This window comes from Cervus elaphus, chromosome 23 (assembly GCF_910594005.1).
Source record: "Cervus elaphus chromosome 23, mCerEla1.1, whole genome shotgun sequence".
NCBI classification, from domain to species: domain Eukaryota; kingdom Metazoa; phylum Chordata; class Mammalia; order Artiodactyla; family Cervidae; genus Cervus; species Cervus elaphus.
The window spans coordinates 39,476,785-39,498,384 of NC_057837.1; the positions used below are offsets into that span (position 1 = coordinate 39,476,785).

Here is a 21,600-nt window from a genome sequence, read left to right on the forward strand (position 1 = left end):
TCTCCCAATCTGAGGGCTGTCTTTTCACCTTACTTATAGTTTCCTTTGTTGTGCAAAAGCTTTTAAGTTTCATTAGGTCCCATTTGTTTATTTTTGCTTTTATTTCCAATATTCTGGGAGGTGGGTCATAGAGGATCCTGCTGTGATTTATGTCAGAGAGTGTTTTGCCTATGTTCTCCTCTAGGAGTTTTATAGTTTCTAGTCTTACATTTAGATCGTTAATCCATTTTGAGTTTATTTTTGTGTATGGTGTTAGAAAGTGTTCTAGTTTCATTCTTTTACAAGTGGTTAACCAGTTTTCCCAGCACCACTTCTTAAAGAGGTTGTCTTTTTTCCATTGTATATCCTTGCCTCCTTTGTCGAAGATAAGGTGTCCATAGGTTCATGGATTTATCTCTGGGCTTTCTATTCTGTTCCATTGATCTATATTTCTGTCTTTGTGCCAGTACCATACTGTCTTGATGACTGGCTTTGTAGTAGAGTCTGAAGTCAGGCAGGTTGATTCCTCCAGTTCCATTCTTCTTTCTCAAGATTACTTTGGCTATTCGAGGTTTTTTGTATTTCCATACAAATTGTGAAATTATTTGTTCTAGTTCTGTGAAGAATACCGTTGGTAACTTGATAGGGATTGCATTGAATCTATAGATTGCTTTGGGTAGAATAGCCATTTTGACAATATTGATTCTTCCAATCCATGAACACGGTATGTTTCTCCATCTGTTTGTGTCCTCTTTGATTTCTTTCATCAGTGTTTTATAGTTTTCTATGTATAGGTCTTTTGTTTCTTTAGGTAGATATACTCCTAAGTATTTTATTCTTTTTGTTGCAATGGTGAATGGTATTGTTTCCTTAATTTCTCTTTCTGTTTTCTCATTGTTAGTGTATAGGAATAAAAGGGATTTCCGTGTGTTAATTTTATATCCTGCAACTTTACTATATTCATTGATTAGCTCTAGTAATTTTCTGGAAGAGTCTTTAGGGTTTTCTATGTAGAGGATCATGTCATCTGCAAACAGCGAAAGTTTCACTACTTCTTTTCCTATCTGGATTCCTTTTACTTCTTTTTCTGCTCTGATTGCTGTGGCCAAAACTTCCAAAATTATGTTGAATAGTAGTGGTGAGAGTGGGCACCCTTGTCTTGTTCCTGATTTCAGGGGAAATGTTTTCAATTTTTCACCATTGAGGGTAATTCTTGCTGTGGGTTTGTCATATATAGCTTTTATTATGTTGAGGTATGTTCCTTCTATTCCTGCTTTCTGGAGAGTTTTAATCATAAATGAGTGTTGAATTTTGTCAAAGGCTTTCCCTGCATCTATTGAGATAATCATATGGTTTTTATCTTTCAATTTGTTAATGTGATGTACTACATTGATTGATTTGCAGATATTAAAGAATCCTCACATTCCTGGGATAAAGCCCATTTGGTCATGGTGTATGATTTTTTTAATGTGTTGTTGGATTCTGTTTGCTAGAATTTTGTTAAGGATTTTTGCATCTATGTTCATCAGTGATATTGGCCTGTAGTTTTCTTTTTTTGTGGCATCTTTGTCTGGTTTTGGAATTAGGGTGATGGTGGCCTCATAGAATGAGTTTGGAAGCTTACCTTCACCTGCAATTTTCTGGAAGAGTTTGAGTAAGATAGGTGTTAGCTCTTCTCTAAATTTTTGGTAGAATTCAGCTGTGAAGCCATCTGGTCCTGGGCTTTTGTTTGCTGGAAGATTTCTGATTACAGTTTTGATTTCCTTGCTTGTGATGGCTCTGTTAAGATCTTCTATTTCTTCCTGGTTCAGTTTTGGAAAGTTATACTTTTCTAAGAATTTGTCCATTTCTTCCAAGTTGTCCATTTTATTGGCATGGAGCTGCTGGTAGTAGTCTCTTATGATCCTTTGTATTTCAGTGTTGTCTGTTGTGATCTCTCCATTTTCATTTCTAATTTTGTTAATTTGGTTCTTCTCTCTTTGCTTCTTAATGAGTCTTGCTAATGGTTTGTCAATTTTGTTTATTTTTTCAAAAAACCAGCTTTTAGCTTTGTTGATTTTTTGCTATGGTCTGTTTAGTTTCTTTTGCATTTATTTCTGCCCCAATGTTTAAGATTTCTTTCCTTCTACTAACCCTGGGGTTCTTCATTTCTTCCTTCTCTAGTTGCTTTAGGTGTAGAGTTAGGTTATTTATTTGACTTTTTTCTTGTTTCTTGATGTAAGCCTGTAATGCTATGAACCTTCCCCTTAGCACTGCTTTTACAGTGTCCCATAGGTTTTGGGTTGTTGTGTTCTCATTTTCATTCATTTCTATGCATATTTTGATTTCTTTTTTGATTTCTTCTATGATTTGTTGGTTATTCAGAAGCATGTTATTTAGCTTCCATATGTTTGCATTTTTAACAATTTTTTTCCTGTAATTGAGATCTAATCTTACTGCACTGTGGTCAGAAAAGATGGCTGGAATGATTTCAGTTTTTTTGAATTTTCCAAGACCAGATTTATGGCCCAGGATGTGATCTATTCTGGAGAAGGTTCCATGTGCACTTGAGAAAAAGATGAAGTTGATTGTTTTGGGGTGATATGTCCTATAGATATCAATTAGGTCTAGCTGGTCCATTGTGTCATTTAAGGTTTGTGTTTCCTTGTTAATTTTCTGTTTAGTTGATCTATCCATAGTTGTGAGTGGGATATTAAAGTCTCCCACTATTATTGTGTTACTATTAATTTCCTCTTTCATACTCGTTAGTGTTTGCCGTACATATTGCGGTGCTCCTATGTTGGGTGCATATATATTTATAATTGTTATATCTTCTTCTTGGATTGATCCTTTGATCATGATGTAGTGTCCTTCTTTGTCTCTTTTCACATCCTTTATTTGAAAGTCTATTTTATGTGATATGAGTATTGCGACTCCTGCTTTCTTTTGGTCTCCATTTGCATGAAATATTTTTTTCCAGCCCTTCACTTTTAGTCTGTATGTGTCTCTTGTTTTGAGGTGGGTCTCTTGTAGACAGCATATATAGGGGTCTTGTTTTTGTATCCAATCAGCCAATCTTTGTCTTTTGGTTGGGGCATTCAACCCATTTACATTTAAGGTAATTATTGATAGGTGTGGTCCCGTTGCCATTTACTTTGTTGTTTTGGGTTCACGTTTATACAACCTTTCTGCATTTCCTGTCTAGAGAAGATCCTTTAGCATTTGTTGAAGCACTGGTTTGGTGGTGCTGAATTCTCTCAGCTTTTGCTTGTCTGTAAAGCTTCTGAATTCTCCTTCATATCTGAATGAGATCCTTGCTGCATACAGTAATCTAGGTTGTAGGTTATTCTCTTTCATTACTTTAAGTATGTCCTGCCATTCCCTTCTGGCCTGGAGGGTTTCTATTGATAGATCAGCTGTTATCCTTATAGGAATCCCTTTGTGTGTTATTTGTTGTTTCTCCCTTGCTGCTTTTAATATTTGTTCTTTGTGTTTGATCTTTGTTAATTTGATTAATATGTGTCTTGGGGTGTTTCGCCTTGGGTTTATCCTGTTTGGGACTCTCTGGGTTTCTTGGACTTGGGTGGCTATTTCCTTCCCCATTTTAGGGAAGTTTTCAGCTATTATCTCCTCGAGTATTTTCTCATGGCCTTTCTTTTTGTCTTCTTCTTCTGGGACTCCTATGATTCGAATGTTGGGGCGTTTCACATTGTCCCAGAGGTCCCTGAGGTTGTCCTCATTTCTTTTGATTCTTTTTTCTTTTTTCCTCTCTGCTTCATTTATTTCCACCATTTTATCTTCTACCTCACTTATCCTATCCTCTGTCTCCGTTATTCTACTCTTGGTTCCCTCCAGAGTGTTTTGGATCTCATTTATTGCATTATTCATTTTTAATTGACTCTTTTTTATTTCTTCTAGGTCTTTATTAAACATTTCTTGCATCTTCTTAATCTGTCTCCAGGCTATTTATCTGTAACTCCATTTTGTTTTCAAGATTTTGGATCATTTTTATTATCATTATTCTAAATTCTTTTTCAGGTAGATTCCCTATCTCCTCCTCTTTTGTTTGACTTGGTAGGCATTTTTCATGTTCCTTTACCTGTTGGGTATTTCTCTGCCTTTTCATCTTGTTTAGGTTGCTGTGTCTGGAGTGGGCTTTCTGTATTCTGGAGGTCTGTGGTTCCTTTTTATTGTGGAGGTTTTACCCAGTGGGTGGGGTTGGACGATTGGCTTGTCAAGGTTTCCTGGTTAGGGAAGCTTGCGTCGGTGTTCTGGTGCATGGAACTAGATTTCTTCTCTCTGGAGTGCAATGGAGTGCCCAGTAATGAGTTTTGAGACGGGTCTATGTGTTAGGTGTGACCTTGGGCAGCCTGTATATTGGCGTTCAGGGCTATGTTCCTGCGTTGCTGGAGAATTTGCGTGGTATGTCTTGCTGTAAAACTTATTGGCTCTTGGGTGGTGGTTGGTTTCAGTGTAGGTATGGAGGCTTTTGGATGGTCTCTTATTAAAATTCCATGTGTCAGGAGTTTTCTGGTGTTCTCAGGTTTTCGGCTTAAGTCTCCTGCCTCTGGATTTCAGTTTTATTCTTCCAGTAGTCTCAAGACTTCTCCAACTATACAGCACTGATAATAAAACTTCTAGGTTAATGGCGAAAAGATTCTCCCCCGTGAGGGACACCCAGAGAGGGTCACAGAGTTACATGAAGAAGAGGAGAGGGAGGAGGGAGATAGACATGAGCAGGAGGAGAAAAAGGGGGACTCAAGAGGAGAGAGACAGATCTACACAGTTTTCTGTTCCCAGAATGTTCTCTGTAGCCCAGACACCCACAAAGATTCACAGAATTGGATTGGGAAGAGAAGGGGAAAGGAGGAAATAGAGGTGTTCTGAGGTAGAAAACGGGGAGTCAAGATTGGGAGAAAGTAATCAACACACTCCTGAATAAAAATGGTAACTGAATATTGGATTCTTAAATGTCCACAATTTATATCATATACTGAAAAACAAAGATTAAAAATCTAGAGTAGAGGTTAGACTCTTAAAAATACAATATTAAAAACAAAAACAAAAACACACACAAAAAATTTTAGAAATATATATGAAGTTCAGTTTAAAAATAGGGCTTCTCTTTTTTTTTTTTTTTTTGTAAGGTTATAGTGTAATGAAAATGAAAATTAAGGAGTAGTAGAGGAGTAATAGAGGACTTTAAAAGGAAATAAGAGAAAAAGGAAAATAGAAAATAGAAGAGAAAAAGAAAAAAAAAACAAGAAAAAAAATTTTTCCTAATTAAAAAAATCGTAAAAATCTATGAAAATGAAAATTAAGGAGTAATGGGGGAGTAATAGGGAATTTTAAAAGAAAATAAAAGAGAAAAAATTTTAAAAAAACAAACAAAAAAATTTTTTTTTTTACTTAAAAAAGAAAAGTAAAAATATATCTAGAAATTTCTCTGGAGCTGTTGCGGTCAGTGTAGGTTCGGTTCAGTTTCATATAGCTCCTCGTTCCAGCTTACACTTCTCGATATCTACAGGCCCCTTCCGGTGTAGTCGGTGTTATCTAAAGGGATTTTAATCTGTTGCACTGGTCCCTTCTGAAGCAGTTCCCTTTGTTTATTTGGTTTCTGTTTGCCAGTCTCTTCAGTACCTAATTTCCGCCCTGACACAGGTGGGCGGAGGTGGTCTCTTATTCAGGTTGCTAGTTCCGTCGCGCTGCGGGGAGGGGCTGGTGCTGCTTTCCCCGTCTATGCTGCTCAGGCTCCCGGCTCTTCTATATGGAGCGCGCCCTGCGCTGCGCACGGTTCCATCCCTCGGGTGTTCCACAAAAGCACGGAACAAAACGCTGCGCCTGCTTTTTGTGCCTTCCCCGTCCGAGCTGCTCAGGCAGCCAGGAGCTTGACGGGCGCACTCCCCCCAGGTGCGGCGCGCCTTCTCCTCTCTGCGGTCCCAGTCTCAGTTTCCGCCTGCGCCAGTCGGGTGCCTGCGCCCTGTGTCTCACCGCGACCCTCCCAGCGGATGTCGACCATCCAGAATCTCAGGAGGTCTTTGATTAGAAACTGGAGGCCTGTTTGCAGTGCGATAGGGGATGCGGTCCTTGGCGCCGAGCCTGCCCCTTTCCCCTCCCCCCTGCCTCCTGTCTCCTGCCTCCAGCGGGGCTGGGCTGATCCGCAGCCTGCGAGCTCTTCTCTGGACTTGCTCGGTCCCTTTGTTCTGCGAACGGCCAGCAGTGTGTTCGGCTGGTTAATTATCTCTCTCTCTTGCTATCCCACAGTTTAAGTTGGTAACTCACAAAAGCTCCCTCCGATTGTCCTCAGGGCACTGAGGCCCGGTCCTTACCCTAAGCAATGCCGCCCGCTCCTCTCCGTTCCTCCCCCACTTGCTGGTGGTGGATGCGGGGAGTCTGGGGTACTTTTCTGCTGGGAGTTGCTTTTAGGCACGTAATCTGTGGGTTTTATTTATTGTTCCCCTCCCAGTCAGGTTGCCCTCCGAGATTCAAAAACTTCCCCCAGACCCGCCAGTGCGAGGGTTTCCTGGTGTTTGGAAACTTCCTCTATTAAGACTCCCTTCCCGGGATGGATCTCCATCCTTAGCTCTTTTGTCTCTCTTTTTATCTTTTATATTTTGTGCTACCTCCTTTCGAAGACAATGGGTTGCTTTTCTGGGCGCCTGATGACCTCAGCTAGCGATCAGAAGTTGTTTTGTGAAGTTTGCTCTGCGTTCAATTATTCTTTTGATGAATTTGTAGGAGAGAAAGTGGTCTCCCCGTCCTATTCCTCCGCCATCTTGGCTCCTCCCCTCAATTTTTTAAAAAAGTGTGTTACTTCATCTGTTGTATCTTCAGTGTGGATTCCATCCAGGTGCCACCAGGTTATAAACCTTCAGTTAAAATGAACCACCAGCATAGACCCTTTTGGGGCTTCCCAGGTGGCAAAGTGGTAAAGAATCCGCCTGCTAGTGCAGAACATGCTGCGAGAGACATGGTTTCCATCCCTGGGTTGGGAAGATCCCCTAGAGAAGAAAATGGCAACCCACTCCAGTATTCTCCTGGGAAATCCCATGGACAGAGGAGCCTGGTGGGCCGCAGTCCATGGAGTCACAAAGAGTCAGACACGGCTGGGGGCGCACACACACACACACACACACACACACACACACACACACACACACACACACACACACACACACACACACACACACACACACACACACACACACACACACACACACACACACACACACACACACACACACACACACACACACACACACACACACACACACACAGAGAGACCATTGTGGCCAGAGCACTTAGGGAAGGAGAGCTGTAAACTCAGGTGCTCACATGTAGACAGTAAACCCGAGGGAGGCCTGGAGGGTGTGACTTCCCTCCATGGTGTCCTCTGGGTTCAGGGCCGATGCGGCTTATGGGGCTTCTTCACCTACGTGTGGTCATTGCACACGTGTGCCGGCTGTGACCACCGACTATGTGGCGCTTTTCAAGTGAGGAGCTTAAAAGACACATGCTTCTGAGAATGACCTTGGGGGCTACCCCTCTCTCTTCTTAGCCCTATTCCAGGTAGCAGCCCCGAGGCCCGAGGGGTGTCACTCAGAGGGGACAGGGAGAAGGAGGCAGGCGGTAACTCTTGGATGGCCCGACGGGTCAGATGGGGGCAGTGGGTGGGGGGTCAGGGAGCAGTTTCCCATTGGTGGGGAGGAGGAGCTTGTAACAGCCAAGCTGCCTGCCTGTGTCCAGGGCATATTCACTGCCCTTGTTGGAGGCGTCCATGCCTGCTTTGTAGGCATCGGCAAAGCTTCTGCAGCATCTCTGAGAGACCCCCTGTTTTCCAAGGGGAAGGCCCTCCCCTGGAATTGGTTACAGGACAACCCTGTGAGTGGCTGCAAGGCAGTCTCACTGTGAACACCTTCCTAAAAAAAGAAGAAAGATTATTTTTATTCTCCTCGGTTACTCCTGTGAAAGTCAAGACACAGAGCATTGTTTCTAATTCTCTTTAAAAACAGTTACCAAGAGCCTGGGAATACAGTGCTTCTCTTCTGGTTTCTTACTTCCCGTAAATTAGTTTCTCTTTTCAACAAAAGATGTTTATGATCTTCAAAATGCTTTAAAGAGTTTAACAACTAAGAGAAAAAAACCAGTGCTGGGCAGGGAGACAAGATGCTCAAAGAACAAATTTTAAATTTAAATAACTTGAATCGTCCAGCCAGGGGCTGGAATAGAGATTTTTCTATCCAACTTGTAAAATCCTTGGTCATACAAAGATAATTACGGAAATATTCAGAGACCTTCCCTGGACCCAGACGCAGACCCGCCCCACTGGCTCTTACCTCTTAGTAAAGACGAAAAACATTCAAAAGAGGGAGGACCTGCCATCATCGGAGTCACTCAAGGAACCGGGAGGAAAGGTGACATGCCTGTCCCAGGACCGGCCTCGACCTAACAGGTCCCCGGGGGTGAGTCACTTTCTTCTACTTCAGTTCAATTGGCTGTAAAATGATTATAATAATGAGAGCTTGTTTACCAAGAGCTGAAGTCTACTTTGCCTCGCTTCATTCAGCTGCTAGGAGGAAGGAGGACGGGAGTGACTAGAAAGATTTCAGGGCCGACTTGCACAGCCGCAGCCGAGGAGAAACCCATGACTCCAAGAAGCTGCGTCTTTTAAACCAGACTTGGGAGTGGAGGTCGCCAGAGTCAGTGTTACTGCTGCTGCTCTGGAGGTTCGAACTTGTACCTGAGGTGAACAGAATAGAATGGTAGAGGCTGGCTAAATAAATCAGGGGCGGGGGGAGGAGGGGGTGGGCGGCTGGGGTCCGTCTCGGATGCAGCCTCTCTTGCCAAGATCTGGCAAGCTGGAATTTTAAGCAACAGCTGGAAACTTGCCAGTGACTTGGCTCCGTGGCTCGGTGAACTGGAGCCCGAGCGCCAGGTATTCCAGCCCCGCCGGCCAGTCCCGCAGCCCAAGATCGGATGGCGGTACCCCAGCGCCGTCCTCAGTGGCTCCCAGTGGAAGGGGCTGGAAGGCCGGCTGGGAGTGTCCTGCTCAGCACGGTCCACACCACCTGGAGCCCGATCAGACGATGCAGTGAGTCCTGGACACTGAAATCCCAGGACAGACTTCACCTCGGCACTCGCTCTTGGGGCCACATGGAGGCCACCACCAGGCTTCCTCCAAAGTGGCCGAGCCTGGCATAGGGGAAGAGTTGGGAATACTCGCTTCCTGCCTTTGTCCTGTAGTTGGACCACAGCGCCGGCTCTGTTTACATTCTTTCAGTGCTGTTATTGAAAGTGCTTGGCTGTGTCCTTCCAAAGGGTTCGCAGCGTCCTTCGGTCCCTTTCGTGTTTTTTTTTCTCTCTCTTTTTTTTTTTTTGCTAGCATTCAGCTAGCATCTGGAAAGATACACTGGACACGCTGGGCTCCTTTTTGGAGACTCTGCTCCACCATTCAGGGAAACCAGGAAAGGAGCAAGCTTCCACCGTGTAAGTCTGGAGGAATTTGACAGCCTCTCTAACTACCGTACCTTTTCTGTATGTTGGTTCAGTCTGTTTGTGTACTGGGGTGGTGTTAGGATGAGATCGCTGGTATAACCCCAGGGTGGGAGAGGGATCAAATGAGAACCACAAGTGGAAAGAAAGTCTGCTTATCAATTGTATTAGGTTTCTGTCCATGTTGAGTTGGGGTGTCAGAGGCTATGGTTTGGGAAGGAAACTGCTGCTCCAACAGGAAAGACCTGACACCCCAACTTCTTTGGGACCCTTGAGAGCTTTATTTGTAAGAATTTGAATAATGTGGATATACTGTCTGCTTGGATTTCATTCTCTGCAAAGGACCTGCTGTGGCCCTTGGCAGCCTGTCTTTGTCACCTGCTCTCATAGCCTTTTGAAGAAGCAGAGATGCAACCTGCATCCTCCGGGAGAAATGTGATGGATCTGCCAATTCCACATGGAATCCAGGCTAGTTGTTTCCTTGAGGACCACTTGAGGTAGACGTGTTCACACTTAGTTTTCAGGCAGCTAATTAAGCTAGTAAAACTTGAGGAATCCAGACTGCTCGGGGGTTATAGGCAATATTCCGTGCCTGTCCTGGCTCATCAGAAAGGGTTTGTATACGGAAAACTTCTGAACAGAACAAAGGGACTTAGGTCTGGATGAGGAATGAAGTCTTGGCTCCCAACGTGCCATTCCTTCACTGCTGTGCAATGTCAAATTCCTTGCCGAGAAAGCGTCTGGAAGGAAAAGAATTACAGGCATTAGGCTTGGATTCAAGTGTACTTTTTTATTTGTGTGCTTCTTGGTTGAAACAGTTAATCATTTGCCCCTCAAGGTTCCACTGTGGTTGTGGTTCTGCTCCGTGCTCTGAAGACAGCACTGCGTTTTCCTTTTGGGGGCACTCCAGTCCCTGGACTTTGCTAATTAAGTGATGAACTTCAAAGGGCCTGGAACTGGGGCTCCGTGCAACAGCAGAGCCCGTGAATGTGAATCTCAGAGTCAACAGAATCGCCATGGAAAGCTCACCAGTCTTCTCAGGAGGCTTTTGGAAGGTTGATCTTCATCTCAGAGGGATTCTGAGTGGAAAGAATCAGATGGAAGACAGCTCTGAACCTTTAAAGGGACGGAGCCACAGAGACATAACTAAAATAAGTGACAGCTCCAGAAGAAGGGGCGGGTGCACGCTGTGTTCTCACTTTCTGAGATGGAAACCACGGGTCATCGCAGCCCCCTGTGGATGTGAAGGAGTGGCAGGTCTTGGGGTGGGAACGTGCCTGTCTCCAAAGGTCATCACTTCCTAACGCAAGCAGTTCTCTGCAACTTTTCTGCTTGTTGACATGTTTGTGGGCTGCTGCTGCCTCTGTCCCCCCAAGTTCATGATGAAAGAGCCTCAGCAAACTAGCAGCAGCTCCTGTGTCTTTGGGGCCTTCCCACCCCACCCCTGCCGCAGAATCCCTCTAAGATCCCCCAAACACTTTTTCATTTAATGTTTCCTTTATGGTCCTTCTGCCGGGCTGGTCGAGGTTAGGGTTAGCTACCTCTGAGAGCCAGAGGGCAGTTTAATCATCATTCCTGGTGCAGGAGGCCAGATCGGAGATGCTTCCTGAGCGTGCACTGGACGGGGCGGGGCCAGCTGCCTGTGTGCATGTGTGCTTTATTTATAAATGGACATGGAAGGCGTTGCAGCCTGGAGACAAGATTATTGGGTTTTGATGCTCCAGTAAGGGCAATTCCAAGCTCAAATAGCTGCAGTTATGATTCAAAACCCAATCATGCCCTTAAACTCCCCTCTGCGTTCCAATGTCCACCCCACCTCCCCTCAGGTTATCCTGGAGCTGTTTACATGCTGTTTCTTAACACAAACTGATCTCTGTCAACAGGCACACAGGATTTCATCCGAAGCTTTGATTTCTTAGGAGAAAAGAGAGGGATTTCTTCCTGGTGCCCTTGTGTTGACCTTGCCTGGGGGGAGAGGGCTGGCAGAGCTGTTAATGACCTCATCCCATTCCTGCAGGATTTTCTGGGACACGCAGGGCGTCACTCTTCCGCTGGCCTCTGTGATCAGCCGCATTAAGTCTGTGAGCTTTGGAGCAGATTATAGTGACATCTAGCATTGTCCCTCTAGGACTTGAGCGTGAGGTCAAGCAAACACACAGAGCAATCATTATGCTATCCGCAGTCCCCGGGAGCCTCGGCCGTCAGCTGGAGGAGCGGGAGGGGGGGCGGCCAAGGTGGGGCTGAGTCTGAGCCATGGGCGGCAGGAAATTAGCCTGAAAGGAGATGGAAGGGCTTTGGTGGGAAATAAAACGGCACTCTTGTTGTTGATGGAAAAAGATCTTGGCAGGAGGGTTGTTGTGAGTGTTCTGTGGCTTAGAAAGGAATTTCCTACAGGCTGGACTAACCATCACACATGTCTCTACCTTCAGGAGTCCCCGGCGTGCAGGAGAGCCTCGTCGGGGGGCCATGTCAGCTCAGACCATGGGCACCCGCGGTCTGGACAAGCGAGGAAGTTTCTTTAAGGTAAAAGGGAGCCTCGATCGGGGTTGCTGATGGGTATCTTGCTCCCAGTGACGGACTGCACGGGGAGCTGCAGGACTGCGGAGAGGGGAGGGGGAAGCCTGCTCCCTGAACCAGCTCTGGCTGGGGAGCTCTTCTGGCTTTGGTGGGAGACAGGGGCTTTCATGAGTCCGTGCTTCCAGACAGGGTCAGCACCCAGGCACAGGGAGATGCTACCTGTATGAGACAGGTGAGACAACCTTCCCTTGTCAACTGCTCACCTGCTCCTTTTTCACCTGGATGGTTTTTGATGGAAGCTGGGCTCAGCATCTGAGTGTGCTTTACCCTTGGCTTGATCCTGCAAATCATTTACGTGCTTGTTAAAAGAAGAGAAGGACACACAGATTCCTGGGCCTTACCCTAGACTGACTGAATGCTTTTGCTGGTGTATTTTATCAAACACCCCCAGAGGCCTCTTAAGAGAGAACCCAGGCAGCATGATGAAAGCTGGACCACTTTTCTACATGCCTGTTGATGTCAATGGGGGACCTTGCTAGGTTAATGAGATGAGCTTCTCAGTGGGTATTTTATATACTCGAGTATGTGTTTTAAATTAAGACCTGACAATTGTTTCTAATATACATGAGGGAATTAATTTTCTTTTTATGGTGTTTGCTTTGCTTCCTCTCACTCACCCTCCAAATAATGCAAACTCGTAGAAAATTTGGGAAATGCAGAAAATGTAAAATCAGAGGGAAACAGTAGTAAAACATGCATTTGCAATGTGTCACAGGCAGGTGTTCAAATACCAGGTCTTTTCCTCAAAGGGGGAATGAAATAGAGGCCTTCTTATTTTGGAGGAAAACTGACTATATTTACTGATTACCCCACCCTGGTGGGTTGTAGGTATAGAGTAACTCACATTTAGATGCTTCCTGTTTCCAAGAGAACCAAACCTGATTTCCTGTGTCAGTTCTGGGCTGCAAAATTTTCATCAGAAAAGCCTGTTGGTAAAGCAAAGCCAAGTTCGTTCAAGAGACTGTCAAAAGAAGACATGGCCAGGGCCTGGGCCTGTCAGTGTCTAGGCAAAGGGGGTTAGGAGGTGTCTTTACAGGGTTTAGAAGTCCATGTCCAGGCTCTTTAAGCTGTGCTTTTTCAGGCAGAGAATTGACTGGGTTTCAGCAAAGTTTGTGGTCACATAGTACGTAATACAGTTCAGGATGGGTGGATGCAGCATGTCAAGAGTCTTAAAGCGAGTCTTCGAGAGTAAACCATTGATCAGCAAAGCTGTTTTCCCAGGTGAGCAAACTAATGTGCCAGGACAGATTGTTTTGTAGGAATTTCCTGCCGTAAACAGCAGATTTATTTATTGGTTTACGATAACTTCCTGGAAGAACTAGTCAAGTCATGTTGACACAGATGGTCTCTATTCTCAGTCCTGAGAGTTGAGCTTTGTCCATGTAGCTGTCTTAGTTCACAACCATTTACTCGATTTGAATCAAACCTGTGTAAAATCCACCAGCAGAGGCACAAGAGGGGCCCCCCAAGCGTCCCGTGGACCAGGTGCTAACCCACCAGGCTTTTGATTCATCTCCAGTTCTTGGATTCTGACTTATGCTAAGATATCCATTTCATCTTGCTGGAAGGGGGGAACCCAAGTCCCCCTCCCCCAAGGCACTGCCTACATCAGCCTAAATGTCGGCTTGTCCATAATTAGCACCCTAGCCTCAGGAAGCAGAGAGTGACTGAATCTCACGTAGTAGTTAAAGTCCAGGCAAAAGGAGAAAACAGAGTCCAGATTGCCTTTGAAAATTCCTAAGGACCCAATTAAAAACAATTGGACCCAATACTACCTACTGTTAAGTTCAACATAATCAGTTTTTCCTGCAGTCCTGGGAAAAATCTTTTTTGTTTTAATGTGTTTTCAGTTGCATTAACAGGTAAAATAGTTAACTTGTTATGTCCTATGAAAGAATCCATCAGACAAGAAGTGAGAGGCTGAGGGCAGGTCCACTTCTCTGCTGAGTCAAATGCCCTTGAGGAAAATGTTACAAGTGGCCTGAACTATATAACTTGGTATTGTCTCCCCTTCCCCACTGCAGAGCTTAAAAAAATCGTTTTGTTTGTTAGATGCTCCAAGTTGATACAATTACCTTATATTTCTTTCTCTCCTCTTTTTTATAGACATTGTTATTCTTTACTATAGCTATTTCATAATTAGTTATCATGGAATAAAAATATTTGTTATTATAATATTGAAAGTGAAAGTGTTTGTCAGTCAGTCGTGTCCAACTCTTTGCGACACCATGGACTATAGCCCACCAGGCCCCTTTGTCCATGGGATTCTCTAGGCAAGAATACTGGAGTAGATTGCCATTCCCTTCTCCAGGGGATCTTCCTGACCCAGGGATTGAACCCAGGTCTCCTGCATTGCAGGCAGATTCTTTATTAGATAAATAATATTATTAGCTATTATTAATTATTCCATCATTTTTCCATGTGGTTATCTGCAAGGATGGAGTCATCTGCCCTTTGGACCTTTAATATTGACCCCATGAAGGTTTGTTGTGAAAATGCCAGGTGTGTTCAGCTGCTGAGATGGGCTGTCCCTCAGCACAGCCCAGAACCCAGTAGCTCTTCCTTTATTCCTCAAGCTTCATTTTGACTCACATTGACCAAGTACCTGTGATCAGCCAGGCTCTGTCCTAGGCACCAGGGAGAGAAAAACCAGAAGCCATCCCAGACTTCACGGAGCTTTCAGTCTGGTACCAAAGCAGGATATTAATCCAATATAATAGTAAACCCATGGTGATAATCATAGGAGAAAACAGTGCTTCATGAGAGAAGTAAAAGGGACTCAGGACAGATAACTCGACATGGGTCCCAGAACAGTCTTTCCTAGAAAGTGGCATCTGACCTAGAGCTAAGGTTGAATCTAGGGATCAGAGTAACTTTCTTGTGCCACTGTCCTTCCACCCTCCACACAGACTCGCGATGCCCTACGTCTGGGTAGGACCACTTCATAAATGTGAGAGTTCGTGGTTACATTCTTGACTCACAGCTGAATTCCACACAGTCATTATCCCTTTCTTTTTATTAGGGCTCGCCTGATTTTGTGCAAAGCATGGATCCTTGAAAGGCAATCACCAGACCTCTTTTTCAGCCTCATCTTCCCTACCCAGTTTGTGCTTTAAGCTAGAGCTGCTAACCGCTAGCAGCGAGCCTCGATTTGTGGCTTTGCCTCTGTCCCAGCTCCTAGCAGTGACTCAGCCAAGTTGCAGGACGTGAGGTCCTGGGTAAGGCAGATGGTCTGAACATTCTGCGGTAATTGAGAATACCCTGGGGTTATGGTGCTCATGGACTCTCATCCTGGAATCCTGGCCACAGAAATCCTGTGCTGAACAAACACATGGTCCATAGCCCTTCCCAGCATCATTGCTAATGTTCCTCACCCGCCTGTGAGAATAGTATCTTCCTGTCCTGAAAGGTCTTAACGTTGGGGAGGCAGCAAAGTTATTTGCACCTACATCAACGTGAACACCGATAGCTGTCACCTTGCAAGGCCATGTGGTGTGGAGGAGACTGTATAAGGAAGACATCATCTGGGCTGGGAGAATTGTAGGTGGTCCTGGCCCAGGGCTGAGCAGCTCCTCGTCATCTTGGATCCTTCTATTTGCTGGATCCCTAGCTTCCCCAAGCTACGCCTCCCCTTCCTCATCCAGGCAGCCAGTGCTGGCAGAGGCCCCTCAGGTCTTCAAGCTCTACCCCTCCTCCCCTTCCCTGCATCCTCCACCCTACCTAGGGTCTGGTTCTTTCCTTGTGGGCACCACAGGTGATGCTCAGAATCCATCTGCACCACCTCTGAATGCAGATGGTTGATTGGTTGGTTGGTTCTTTCCAATCATTCCATCCATCCATGTTGCCTGCTTGCAGACCGACCCCGGCTCTCTGCTACATCCAGGACCAGGTCTGCAGTCTTCACCTTGACACTCAAGGACTTCCAGACCTTCTCCCAGCTCATCCTTCACCCATCCTGCCCCTGTGCCCTCCCAGGTCTGCTCCTGTAGCCCAAACCTGCTGTGTCCGTCCTCCTCCCACCCTATGCTTTCTCCCCATCAGGCTCCCAGCTGCCCTTCCAGGCTGGCGTCCACCCCCTTTCTCCATTGACAGCAGGGGGCTGAGCTGGTGTCCGCCCAGTAGTAGAAATGTCACGTAAACCTAGCCGTGGGCCACAGCCTCGTACCAGGACATCCCCCTCTATTCATAGCTTGAGCTCTGCCATGAGGGACTTGTTCTGGCTTGTGTTGCCATGTCTCTGACCCTGAGAGGGATCCTCTTAGAGCAGCAAAGATGCTGGAAGAGAACCAGTGTGACTGCCCCCGGGCAGTGCTACTTGCTTCCAGGCCTGCCTGCCCTTGGCCGCCCACATGTTGGTAGGGTTCCCTGCTGCTGCGTGTCTGATCCTTCTCCTTCCCTTACTCCTGGGACAGGGGAACGGCTGGTCTTAACTGATCAGGAAGAAAATGTGTTTGACCACAGGGCCCATGCTGTCCTGTGCCTCCAAGCCCCTGTTCGTCCTGCAGGGAGATGCCCAGAGCCTGGACTCACAAACCATCGGGATGATCGAGGGCCCAGTTCAGCAGCAGAGGCTCTGTTTGAGAAATCCCGTTTTGGTCATCTTGCACAGTTGAGATAGCAGGTGCATGATGCTTGTCTTTCAAAAACAGAAAGCCTGGGGTTGGAGTTCAGACAAGCCTTGGAAGTGCTCTCTGGCTCCATGAAGAACAGAGGTGTGACTGGCTTTGAAGAAACCTAATTGCTAAAATCCGACTCTGCAAAGTAGATGAACTGGGGGTGATGGTTTGCATCACCCCAACCGACTTTCCTGAATGACTGGTCTCTCCTCGGCATTTGAAAAGTTACTCTGTTTTGAAAACTTTACAGACACATTTTCAGTCATCAAGAACTGGCACCCCTGCCCATCTCAGGCCTCAGGGATTCCCAGCGTTTGAGTTTGAAGATGATCCTTTGTGGAAAGTCACGTCTCCGAACGCACTGCCTAGGACAAGAAGTCAGTGTTGTGGAACAGTGGTCAGAGATGGTGGGGCTAAAAAAGTGTAGATAGCCTGTAGATAGATTCATCAGTACCATCTTTCCAGATTCCATATATATGCATTAATGTGTGTGTTAGTCACGCAGTCATGTCTGACTCTTGGCGAACCCCCCTGGACTGTAGCCCTCCAGGCTCCTCTGTCCATGGAATTCTTCAGGCAAGAATACTGGAGTGGGTAGCCTATCCCTTCTCCAGGGGATCCTCCAAACCCAGGGATCGAACCCAGGTCTCCCTGGGTCACATTGCAGGCAGATTCTTTACCAGCTGAGCTACCAGGGAAGCCCATATGTATTAATATACAATATTTATCTTTCCTTTCAGATTTAATTCCCTTTGTATAACAGGCTTATGTTGATGTATGACAGAAGCCATCACAACATTGTAATTATCCTCCAATTAAAAATAAAATTTCAAAAAAAGGAATGGATGGAATCCCAAATCACATTTTAGTAGTTTCATGGATCAAATCCCTACATGAATATGTGGGTGCTTAAAAGCCACAGACGTGAGCATTTGTCTCCCAATGTGCCCCCTGGATGGTGGACTTCTGTCCACTGACTCTGACCAGGAAAGGACTAAGTGCCTTGCGTTAGAAACAAAATAGTGATTAGAGATTTGGTCAGAGCAACTGACACATGGCTAATTATTCTTCATAATATCGCAAAGCATACCTGACATCAGTGTTTGGTGTGTCTTTGCTTTGCTTCTAGAGGCTCACATCTGGAGAGACCCTAGAGCAGTGCTGTCCCCAGAGAAATACATAGAAACTGCAGATGTCATTTTAAGTGTTCCAGCAGCCACATTAAAAAAGAGTGAAATTGATTTTAATATTTTTTCCAACAGTATATTTAAAATATTGTCATGTCAGCATGTCATCAAGATAAAGTTACTAATCAGATATTTTACATTTTTATTGGTACCACGCCCTTGAAACCCAGTGTGTATTTTACCCCGAGTGTGTCTTGATACAAACTGTCAACATTATAAGGGCTCTGGAGCCCACATGGCTGGTGGCTAAGTATTGAAGAGTGAAGGCTTGCATTTTGTCTAGTGTAAACCTCCTCCTTTCACAGAGGAGAATACTGAGGTTCAGAAAGGCTGAAGCCCCAAGGGCTGGTTGTTGGTCCACAGCAGGGGTGGGAATGGGACTCAGTCTGAGTTTCTCATGTGCCCCCCCCCGCCCCACCCACACCCTGTGTAGACCTCCTGAAGCTTCTGCTCTGATCCCTTCCCCCCTTCTCCACTGAGATCCCCCCGGAAACTCTGTCTGGAAAGGTCCTGGGGACAGTGTCCTCTCTCTGGAGGACCTAGGGCTTTTTCTGGATACACAAGCATATCTTTCACCATCTGCTCCAAATGCCTCCAGGACACAGATCAGCATCCTCTCCCTCCCCAGGCATGACTTTCTAGGAATGCCCCCAAACGTTTTGGACAGCATTTCCTGTTCATGTTTTCAAAATGCAGTGGACTTCATGGTTTTATAGCATCACTTTCCTAGCACACTTTGGCCATCCCTTTCTGATATTAAATGTAGCCTGGTTGGGCCTCAGCACATCCTCACTTGCTCCAAGGAACTTTGCCTTTTGAACATCAGAAAGGAAAAAGATTCTCCCAGTCCCCCTCAACCACATCATCTCTGCAGGCTTACTTGTAACTCTGAGTTTTCATAACTAGGGGGGTACCCAGGAGGAAGGTGTAGGTTTGAAGGACTCTTGTTTCACTGTATGATTTTCAAAAAGTTAAATCATGCAATATAAAATGAACATCTTATACAATATAAAATGAACATCTTATACAGTATAAAATGAACATCTTTCGAAGCTTTATTCAAACCATGCATGAATCTAGGAGGCCAGTATAAAGCTGGTTCATAGAATACCTGGACAAATGATATATTTGTAGTTGACTTAAAAAGTCGTTCTGGGAATTCCCTGGCAGTTCAGTGCCCTGGACTCTGTGCTTCCGCTGCAGGGGGCACCAGTTTGATCCCTGGTTGGGGACCTAAGATTCCACATGCCACCTAGTGTGGCCAAAAAATTAAAAAAGAGTCATTTTGTAATAAGTTTGCTAAGTTAAAGTCAAAACGGGTGATAGTCCTACAGGGCAATACAACTGTAACCTTTGGGGTAATCTTTTCCCTTTTCTGAGCAGAAATCTCCAGGCAGACATGTAACTTCACAGTGCCTGAGCCCTTCATTAGCAGCAACAGAGCAAAGTCAAATACAGATGCAGCCCTTAGATAACTAGTGTTTAGGTGACCTAGTGAAACAGTGCCAGAGCATGACAATGAAAGGATGTACTCAAAGCAAAGGAGTCTTCCGCCTGGAAACTTCAACACTTTCTAATAAATAACCCTTGGGTGACAGAGGGATTATAAACTAGAATTTTAGGAATAGCTTCTTGCCATTAACTTATGGGGTATTAGGAGCCCACTGTCCCAGATAGAAAGCTGCCAAGGGAGGAACTAGTGTGGGATGGAGCCTCCTTTCTCCTTTGCCTTACCTTCTAAAAAGGAGCATGGCCTGTCCAAAAATACCTCCCCCACCTTCCTGTAACACCAACTGGAGGTTCCCCTGAGTTAGCATGTCCTGACAGAATATCAAATGTCATCAGTCATTCACAACTTAGTATAGATGAGGACTTTCTGAACTGTTAGCTGAGATCAGCCCAGAGAAGAAACTTGAGTTTATGAATGTTGAGGAGAAGGGATGGAAAAGGTAACTTAAGATCTCTGAGGGGAGGACAGGACTCAGGGACCCACAGTCAGTGGGCTGAGCAAGCAGGGCACCAGTCACCTGGAGTGGGGAGGGCCTCAGAAAGTAGTCAGTGAAGAGGCCGTGTAGTTCCACATCTTTCACTGCTCAGAGAAAACCATTTCTATCCTCACAAATCTTCTGACACCAAATGTGTGGGCTTTTCCTACACTGACCACTTCAGTTCTCTGTGAACACCAACAGATGTCCTACAGTTTAACTCAATTCTAACACTACCCAGACCTCCCAGGTTAGGGACTCAGTCTTGCAGAACTGCCCCCAACTTCAGATGCCATCACAAGTAGAGGGGTTTCCTGGTCACCCACACTCTTTCCAGCTTGCACTTAAGTTCAGTACAGGGGACCTAGGAGATGTTGTGGGTTCCATTCCAGAATATAACAGTAAAGCAGATACCACACCAATATTTTGGTTTCCCAATGCATGTAAAAGCCATGTTTACAATATCCTATAGTCTTATTAAGGGGCTTTCCTGGTGGCTCAGTGGTAAAGAATCTGCCTGTCAATGCAGGAGATGCGGGTTCGGTCGTGGGTGGGGAGGATACCCTGGAGAAGGAAATGGCAACCTACTCCAATGTTCTTGCCTGGAAAATCCCACAGACAGAGGAGCCTGGTGGGCTACAGTCCACGGGGTCGCAGAAGAGTCAGACACCATTTAGTGCCAGAACAACAACATAGTCTATTAAGTATGCAATAACATTATGACTAAAAAAAAGTACACATTTTAATTTAAAAATATTGTTAAATTTTGCAATCATCTGAATCTTCTGCAAGTCATTATCATTTGGTTGTAGTAACATCGAAGATCACCTGTCACAGATCACCATCACCAATACCATAATAGTGAAAAAGTATGAAATTCTGTGAGAATTATCAAAATGTGACCCAGAGACACGAAGTGAGCAAATGCTATTAGAAAAATGGCCCATAGCCTCGCTTGATGTGGGTTGGCCACCTCCTTTCAATTTGTAAAAAATGCAGTATCTGGGGAGCAGAGTGCCATAAAGCAAAGTGTTTCTCTTCCTGTAATTTGCTACAATGGTCACAGAACTCCAGGAAACACTTTATTTACTGTTAGCAGTGTGTTATAAAGGATACATTGAACAGCCAAGGCAAGCTGTCGAAGGGACCTACGCACAGGGGCATCTGTCCCTGGGAGTTTGGGTGTGTCACCCTCTCAGCCTCTCCCACCAGCAGCTCTCCAAACCCCTCCACATAGAGCCTTTACAGAGGTCATTGTGCTGTGTGTGTGTGTGTGTGTGTGTGTGTGTGTGTGTGTGTGTGCGCGCGCGCGCGCGCGCTTAGTCGATCAGTCATATCCGACTCTTTGCGACCCCACAGACTGTAGCCCACCAGGCTCCTCTGTCCATGGGATTTTTTCAGGCAAGAATACGATAGTGGTTTGTCATTTCCTTCTCCAGAGGATCTTCCTGACCCAAGGATTGAACCCGAGTGTCCTGTGTCTCCTATATTGCAGGCAGATTCTTTACCAACCCTGAGCCATCGGGGAAGTCCCGTTGTGTTGGCAGGTTGATTAAATCATTGACCTTTGGTGATTGGTTCAACCCCCAGCCCCTGTTCTTGGTGGTGGGGTGGGGTGGGGCTGAAAATACCAACCCTCTAATCATATGCCTGGGCCCCCTGGCAACCAGCCTGCATCCTGAAGCCTTCCAGGGGCTTCTAGCCACCAGGCATCTATGACTTAAACTCAGGCCCGATAGAAGGAGATTTGCAGTGAGTAACTAAAGACACTCCCATTCCCTCTAC

At 45.5% G+C, this 21,600-nt stretch overlaps 1 protein-coding gene across 10 annotated transcripts in view; it reads left to right on the forward strand.

Moving 5' to 3' along the window:
* RIN2 (Ras and Rab interactor 2) overlaps positions 1-21,600 on the forward strand; it is a 208,920-nt gene that overhangs the window by 96,829 nt on the left and 90,491 nt on the right. For 4 of the 10 annotated variants that reach the window (XM_043883054.1, XM_043883045.1, XM_043883053.1 and 1 more), the window contains one exon: positions 11,880-11,973. In XM_043883054.1, coding sequence (XP_043738989.1) covers positions 11,917-11,973 — 57 coding nt within the window. In that variant the 5' untranslated portion in view covers positions 11,880-11,916. Of the gene's footprint in view, positions 1-8,298; positions 8,421-8,520; positions 8,704-8,920; positions 9,445-11,493; positions 11,685-11,879; positions 11,974-21,600 lie in introns of those variants that run through there. The other 6 variants (XM_043883049.1, XM_043883048.1, XM_043883051.1 and 3 more) reach the window with 6 other exon arrangements.